Source organism: Crinia signifera, chromosome 6 (genome assembly GCF_055691185.1).
Source record: "Crinia signifera chromosome 6, ASM5569118v1, whole genome shotgun sequence".
Classification (NCBI taxonomy): domain Eukaryota; kingdom Metazoa; phylum Chordata; class Amphibia; order Anura; family Myobatrachidae; genus Crinia; species Crinia signifera.
In genome coordinates, this window is record NC_139222.1 from 288,584,053 (window position 1) to 288,593,023 (window position 8,971).

The 8,971-nt window shown below is 46.9% G+C and overlaps 1 protein-coding gene across 1 annotated transcript; it reads left to right on the plus strand.

Moving 5' to 3' along the window:
- The first annotated feature begins 280 nt into the window (after positions 1-280).
- Positions 281-8,110, plus strand: LOC146009471 (trypsin-like). Its single transcript, XM_083149890.1, has 5 exons — positions 281-332; positions 3,856-4,012; positions 4,788-5,041; positions 5,130-5,266; positions 7,921-8,110. Exons 1-5 carry the CDS (start codon positions 290-292, stop codon positions 8,068-8,070), a joined length of 741 nt encoding a protein of 246 aa, XP_083006016.1. The 5' UTR covers positions 281-289; the 3' UTR covers positions 8,071-8,110.
- Positions 8,111-8,971: the final 861 nt, after the last annotated feature.

Genomic DNA, 8,971 nt, shown 5'->3' on the forward strand with positions numbered 1-8,971 from the left:
TATAAGAAGCCATGTTCCTTCTATGTGTTTGTGGCTTCCCGATCCTTAAATCTGGAAAAGTTAATGAAAGGTTCGGTGGGAATTGTGCCCAGAAACACTGTGCCACAAGGTGACCGGTCACATCATCAGAGGGTTTCTTGCCAACTTTCCTTTACTAATTATTGGAAGCAGTTGGCTTGATAAGACTCATCCATGGGAACAGGCATGTGGACCAGCTATGGAGATAACAGGGAGATCATTAAAGGTTGGTACTGCTGTCCTTGGGCCAGTGAGGAGCTGACTGCTGATCATGGACAAGTTTCTCCTGCTCTCCTGTATCCTGGGACTGACTGGTAGGGCGGCATTCAGTCATAGCCTTTCTTCCCCACTGGGACAGGGACTGATGGGAAGGTACTGTAGATTGGGATTTGGTATGGAATCCCGGCGGTCAAAATCCTGACGCTGGAATCCCTACAAGGGGGGGGACGTGGATCGCCCCCCCCCCCCCCCCTTGCGGGCTCGCTGCGCTCGCCACGCTAATTTATTCTCCCTCTATGGGTGTCGTGGACACCCACGGAGGGAGAAAGTTTCGGGATTTCGGCGGTCAGTATTCCAGCGTCGGGATTTTGACAGCATCCCGTAGATTGTAAGCTCCCGTAGCACAGTGGCGGATAATGTAAATATTATGTACACAGAGCTCTGTCTCTGGTTTAGCAGATTGTATGGACATAATACAGGGCAGAAATTATGACCACAATAAAGATGTTTCACTAAGATCTGTGCAGCTGACAGATAGGAACGTTGCATTTCAGTTATAGCTGCTGATTTATCCGATAAGCTCTGAGTGAGTTACAGTACATTGTGCCTGGTGTATATACTGTATACGAGGGGGACACCTGCATATACTGTATACGAGGGGGACACCTGCATATACTGTATACGAGGGGGACACCTGTATATACTGTATATGAGGGGGACACACACCTGTACATACTGTATATGAGGAGGGGGGGGCCTCTGGTATATACTGTATATGAGAGAGGGCTACACACCTGTATATGGGGAGGGGATGCCTGTACTGTATATACTGTACTGTATATGAGGAACACACACCTGTATATGAGGGCTATACACCTGTATATATTGTATATGGGGTAGGGGATGCCTGTATATACTGTATATGAAGGGGGGACACCTGTATATACTGTATATGAGGGACACACACCTGTATATGAGGGCTACACACCTGTATATATTGTATATGGGGAGGGGACGCCTGTATATACTGTATATGAAGGGGGGACACCTGTATATACTGTATATGAAGGGGGGACACCTGTATATATTGTATATGAGGGACACACACCTGTATATGAGGACTACACACCTGTATATACTGTATATGAGGGACACACACCTGAATATGAGTACTACACACCTGTATATATTGTATATGAGGGGGACACACCTGTATATGAGGGCTACACACCTGTATATATTGTATATGGGGGACACACCTGTATATATTGTATATGGGGGACACACCTGTATATGAAGGGGGGACACCTGTATATATTGTATATGAGGGGAACACATCTCTATATACTGTATATGAGGGACACACACACCTGTATATACTGTATATGAGGGGGTCACACACCTGTATATACTGTATATGAGGGACACACACACCTGTGTGACAATGATTAATGGTGCTGAGCATCAGGAGCCAAGGCACACTGATTGCACAAGTGTGCAGTGCATTCCAGGGAGTTGTCTAAGTCCCATGACACTTTAAACCAGAGGGCAGAGGCTGAGAGGATTGTGCTGAGCTCTAATTGGTGGAGCTCATTACATGCCCATGGAGAACAGCAGCAGCAGCTTAGTCATGGGAGGGTTTTTAATCAAAGGCAGCACTAGGACTGTGAGGTCTCCTACAGAGTCAGGTGCAGAGGGACAAACACAGGCTTTTCATATGGTATGTGTGTGTGTATATATATGTGTGTGTATATATATATATATATATATATGCAGTTACTTATTGACCAAGTTTATACTGCCTTTACTCTGTGTTTTGACAGTGTAATATTCTCCCATGCAGTGTGCGGCCAGTAATGACAAGTGCAAGGCGGCCCCCCTGGCTAAAGTACCCCGGGCCCCCCCGAAGGCTTAATCTGGCACTGCAGTGCATGCATTGTTACCACTAACTAGTCTCTTCTAAGTTCCATGTGAGATCCCCATAACACTGTCTGTAACTAATGTGTTATCCTTCACAAAGGTGCAGGCAAGATAAAATGATAGTTTAAGGTGAAGCCTCCAACATTTATATGTATGCAATTGCCCACTCACTCTGTGTTCTGCTCACTGCTCCCCTCTCACTGTGTCCAGACTCCCGCCAGCCACCGCAGGTGCTCCACAGTCCTTCTGCTCCACGGCGCTTTGTATACTCTGCAGAGTATGCGCCAGCGGAGGAGTGTGGGAGGTCCTCCTAATCCATGGCGCCTCAGCAGACCATACGCCAACAGAGGAGTACGGGAGGGTACGTGCCAGAGCCGCGTGACGTCAGCGCGACGCACGCTGGCCGGGCCCGCAAAGCACCACTGGGAACGGGTGCTACTGTTCACTACCCTCTTCCAGGACGGCCGCACAGTGGCGGGGGCTGGGCCCCCCTGGCTCAGGGGCCCGGTCGCAGGTGCGACCGCTGCGACCCCTGTAGCTACGCCACTGGCTACACACCTGTATATACTGTATATGAGGGACACACACCTGTATATGAGGACTACACACCTGTATATATTGTATATGGGGGACACACCTGTATATGAAGGGGGGACACCTGTATATACTGTATATGAGGGACACACACCTGTATATGAGGGCTACACACCTGTATATATTGTATATGGGGAGGGGATGCCTGTATATACTGTATATGAAGGGGGGACACCTGTATATACTGTATATGAGGGACAAACGCACACACCTGTACAGTATGTACTGTATATGAGGGGGGGGGTGCCTTCTGGTATATACTGTATATGAGGGGAACACATCTCTATATACTGTATATGAGGGACACACACACCTGTATATACTGTATATGGGGGGGGGCTTCTGGTATATACTGTATATGAGGGACACACACACCTGTATATACTGTATATGAGGGGGACACACACCTGTATATACTGTATATGAGGGGGACACACATCTGTATATACTGTATATGAGGGGGACACACACCTGTATATACTGTATATGAGGGGGACACACACCTGTATACACTGTACTGTATATGAGGGGGGGCACCGGTATATACTGTATATGAGACACACACACACACACATACCTGTATACACTGTACTGTATATGAGGGGGAGGGGCACCGGTATATACTGTATATGAAGGACACACACACCTGTATACACTGTACTGTATATGAGGGGGGGCACCGGTATATACTGTATATGAGACACACACACACACACATACCTGTATACACTGTACTGTATATGAGGGGGAGGGGCACCGGTATATACTGTATATGAAGGACACACACACCTGTATACACTGTACTGTATATGGGGGGGGGAGGCGCACCGGTATATACTGTACAATGCATATGCACACACCTGTATACACTGTACTGTATATGGGGGGGGGGCACCGGTATATACTGTACAATGCATATGCACACACCTGTATACACTGTACTGTATATGGGGGGGGGGCACCGGTATATACTGTATATGAGTCACACACACCCGTATACACTTTACTGTATTTGGGGGGGAGGGAGCACCGGTATATACTGTACAATGCATATACACACATTCCCGGCACAATATTTGGTTATACTGATCTTGTCTCCCGCAGCTGCAGTGCCCATCGATGATGACAAGATAGTCGGAGGGTACACCTGCCCAGAGAATGCCGTCCCTTACCAGGTGTCCCTGAATGCAGGCTACCACTTCTGTGGGGGGTCCCTGATCAACACCCGGTGGGTGGTCTCTGCTGCTCACTGCTACCAACAGTAAGTAATGACTGTGTCATACTAAGTCATGGTGTTCCTGTGGTTAGCATCGCCGTGTGATGGACAGTCGTCTAATGTGGGCTATCTGTGTGGGGTTTGTATGTCCTCCACAGTCTTTCCAGGGGTTCTGCTTTCCTCATAAAACCTTACAGGTAGGTTATATAGCATATCACTATGTGTTGGTGATAACAGGAACGTGGGTGGAACACGTCGGCCCCCGGCACGGAGGAGGAGGCATGGGAACAGGCATGTGGACCAGCTATAGAGATAACAGTGAGATCATTAAAGGTTGGTACTGCTGTCCTTGGGCCAGTGAGGAGCTGACTGCTGATCATGGACAAGTTTCTCCTGCTCTCCTGTATCCTGGGACTGACTGGTAGGGCGGAATTCAGTCATAGCCTTTCTTCCCCACTGGGACAGGGACTGATGGGAAGGTGCTGTAGATTGGGATTCGGTATGGAATCTCGGCGGTCAGAATACCGATGCCGGAATCCCGAAAGGGGGGGACGTGGATCGACCAATGATAGGGCGGCTGCTCGCGCAGAATGAGGGCTGGGTGCTGCGCAATTGCATAAATGCGTATGAACTACTATAGCATTACCTGGGGGCATTATTTCCAGCATAAACCTCTGAGTTATACTTTATATAGACTTGGGTGGAGGTAAATTCCTCTGAATCCATCAGGGTCCATAATTCCACCCAAACTAGATGTAAGTCCTGGATGTGGTTCTCATTGATACATAAACCTTTATATGTTGTGGTTGTTTGTATCCAGGCGCATCCAGGTCCGTCTTGGAGAACACAACATTGGTGTATTGGAAGGACCAGAGCAATTCATCATGTCCGCTGCAGTAATCCCCCATCCTCAGTATGACCCGTACGTCCTCGATAATGACATCATGTTAGTCCGGCTCAGTAAGCCCGCCAGGCTGAACTCTCGGGTCCAGGCAATCAGTCTGCCCACCCACTGCGAGGCACCAGGTACTCGCTGCCTCATCTCGGGATGGGGGAACACTCTGAGCAATGCAGGTGAGAAGCCAAATTTAAGGTGATGTGAAAATGGCCAAGTGTTGCTGATGCTAGAAATGTATTACATACTGTTCTGCGTCCATCCTAGACGATTACCCAGATCTCCTGCAGTGCCTCGTGGCTCCCATTTTGGGGCATCAGGTGTGTCATGATGCCTATCCAGGGGAAATCACAGAGAACATGATCTGCTTGGGTTACCTGGAAGGTGGAAAGGACTCTTGTCAGGTACAAACTGCTGTCAGAATATGATTGGGTGGTTGGACACCATAGGTCTACTGCAGGGGTGGTGTAAGAGAGGAGCTGGCCCCTGTGAGGACCCTGTGCAGGCCCCATAGAGACCCCTTCCTCTCTGTGGCATAATTCCACACACGTACAGGTAGCAATGGACTTGCAGCCAGGATAGTGACTAATCTCTTCTGCTCATGGACAAGACACCAGCAAAATGGCTGCCCTGCCAGGTTCTTTGTGACTAATCTCTACTGCTCATGGACAAGACACCAGCAAAATGGCTGCCCTGCCAGGTTCTTTGTGACTAATCTCTTCTGCTCATGGGCAACTCACCAGCAAAATGGCTGCCCTGCCAGGTTCTTTGTGACTAATCTCTACCGCTCATGGGCAAATCACCAGCAAAATGGCTGCCCTGCCAGGTTCTTTGTGACTAATCTCTACCGCTCATGGGCAAATCACCAGCAAAATGGCTGCCCTGCCAGGTTCTTTGTGACTAATCTCTACTGCTCATGGACAAGACACCAGCAAAATGGCTGCCCTGCCAGGTTCTTTGTGACTAATCTCTTCTGCTCATGGGCAACTTACCAGCAAAATGGCTGCCCTGCCAGGTTCTTTGTGACTAATCTCTACTGCTCATGGACAAGACACCAGCAAAATGGCTGCCCTGACAGGTTCTTTGTGACTAATCTCTACCGCTCTTGGGCAAATCACCAACAAAATGGCTGCCCTGCCAGGTTCTTTGTGACTAATCTCTACTGCTCATGGACAAGACACCAGCAAAATGGCTGCCCTGACAGGTTCTTTGTGACTAATCTCTACCGCTCATGGGCAAATCACCAACAAAATGGCTGCCCTGCCAGGTTCTTTGTGACTAATCTCTACTGCTCATGGACAAGACACCAGCAAAATGGCTGCCCTGCCAGGTTCTTTGTGACTAATCTCTACTGCTCATGGACAAGACACCAGCAAAATGGCTGCCCTGCCAGGTTCTTTGTGACTAATCTCTACTGCTCATGGACAAGACACCAGCAAAATGGCTGCCCTGCCAGGTTCTTTGTGACTAATCTCTACTGCTCATGGACAAGACACCAGCAAAATGGCTGCCCTGCCAGGTTCTTTGTGACTAATCTACTGCTCTTGGGCAAATCACCTGGAAAATGGGCAACAACCATTTTTTGTGTGATTACTGCTGCTTCAGTGCCGGCACTGGAACCCAGGGCAAATTTTAAAATGTCACCCCCTTAAACTGTAATTTCAAACTCATATGACACTATACAGGGGTTCATTATATACAATGGGGCAGATGTATTAAGCCTTAACCAGAGATAAATGCAAGTGTGATAAGGAGAGATAAACGTCCAGCCAATCAGCTCCTTACTGACTTTTTTCAAACACAGGCTGTAACATGGCAGTTAGCAGGTGATTGGCTGGACGTTTATCTCTCCTTATCACCCTGGCATTTATATCTTGTTAAGGCTTAATACATCTGCCCCACTGACACTAAACAGGGTTCCATTCACACAATGATGTTATACAAAGGTCCATTATTTTAGGGATAAACTATTCTAAACCTAGGTTGAACTAGATGGACACAAGTCTTTATTCAGCCTCACCTACTATGTAACTCCCTCAGTCATACTACGAGATTTACGCCATTGGCCTTCTACTTTACGTGACTGATTTCGTAGTTGTCTTGTTGTGTTGGAGTGCCACGGTTGGCATCTAAGCCTACGTGGGGTATAACTGGTAGCTGGAACCACTTCAACAAGGGCTGTCTCAAGAGTCTGGTAGAGGTGGGAAACAGCAGAGTCAGGAGAGGTAAATGTAGAAATTAGTGAGAGCTGTTGTTGCAGGGAGGTGGAAAGTTGTGGAAAATTAATAGCATTAGTATTTCTGCGGGTTAGATTAGGCTTGCATGATTTCTGTGTCAGTGAGCTTGGGGTAATGGAAGAGAGTGAGAGGGTAATGAGATTGTGATCAGAGGGAGAGAAGGGAGTGTTAGTAAAATCAGAGACTGAGCACAGCCTGGTGAAAACAAGGTCAAGGCATTGGCCTTACTCATGAGTAGAGGAGTCAGACCACTAGGAGAGGCCGAGAGAGGAGGTTAGAGAGGAATTTGGAAGCATACAAAGATGGTGGACTGTCAATAGTAATATGGTGGTAGAACTGAGTATGTGACTATATATATAATCCAACCCCCTCCTCCTGTATTTATCTCTCTATTCCTTATTACCCGCTTTCCCACCCCCTCCTCCTGTATTTATCTCTCTATTCCTTATTACCCGCTTTCCCACCCCCTCCTCCTGTATTTATCTCTCTATTCCTTATTACCCGCTTTCCCAAGACTGACACAGTAGCTAAGTTTCCATTGTACATTAGTCAGGACACAGAATATCGTTCAATCATGAGCATTGTACAATATATAGACAGTATATTGCTGGTGGGATGTGGTACTGCAGCCGGTGCAATGAGGTTTTCACAATCAAATCAGTGTTTCTTTAATATTAGTATTAGTTTGAATGGATTATATATATGTATGTATGTATGTATGTATGTATATAATATATATATATATATATATATATATATATATGTCAACTATCTTGTCAATGATGGAACATGCATTTGAAGTGTCCTGTTTATTTCTGCAGGGTGACTCTGGGGGTCCTGTGGTCTGTAACGGAAAGCTGCAGGGTGTTGTGTCCTGGGGTTATGGCTGTGCTCTGCAAGGATACCCAGGTGTATACACAAAGGTGTGTAACTATGTGTCCTGGATCGAGAACACAGTCAACAGCTATTAGATGCTTCCGGCAGATGGGAGGAAGAGAAGCGGAGGAGGCGTTCGGGGGAAATGTAATAAAGACTCATTTGCCAGTTGTGGTGTCTCTTATTGTTCTCTTCTGTGGTTGGTCCTGTGGCCAATGTACAAATATGTTTCTTCTCAAAGTATTCGTCACTGGTGGTGGAAATCGTCTCCAGAAAAATGCAAGAACAGATCACATACAAGACAATCAGATATTCTGCAGTCCTGACAATCAGGGTCCCTGCAGCCTGCAAGATATTACTAAATGCAGTAAAAACAATGAGGAAATATAATTTGATCCAGGTAACCTCATCATAGCGTAAGTCCCTAACATTCTAGGGGTGAGAATAGCTCCTGCATGGGTTCGGAGTGTTAGATAAGTGAGAGGACGGACGGAAGTTTGTTCTCCATAACAAACTTTTGGCCTAGGGGTGCCCTGAAAAATATTCCGATTATTCTAGGGTGCCGTGATTATAAAACATTTGGTAACCACTGTAATAAAGTCTTGGAAAAGAAGAGATTGGGCGCCCTCTTGTGGCACAGATGGCAAATAACAGCCTCAAAAATGCTGTGTTAAATATTGGTTACATTTTTTTTATCTCTTGGGATTATTTTTTTATCGGTTGAGGATCTGGACTGGGACAGGGTAGGACGTGTTTCCTGTGGCACACTAACGTGGCCAGGTCACATGACGGGATTTATTATTATTATTATTGGTTGAGGATCTGGACTGGGACAGGGTTGGACGTGTTTCCTGTGGCACACTAACGTGGCCAGGTCACATGACGGGATTTATTATTATTATTATTGGTTGAGGATCTGGACCTGGACAGGGTAGGACGTGTTTCCTGTGGCACACTAACGTGGCCAGGTCACATGACGGGATTTATTATTATTGG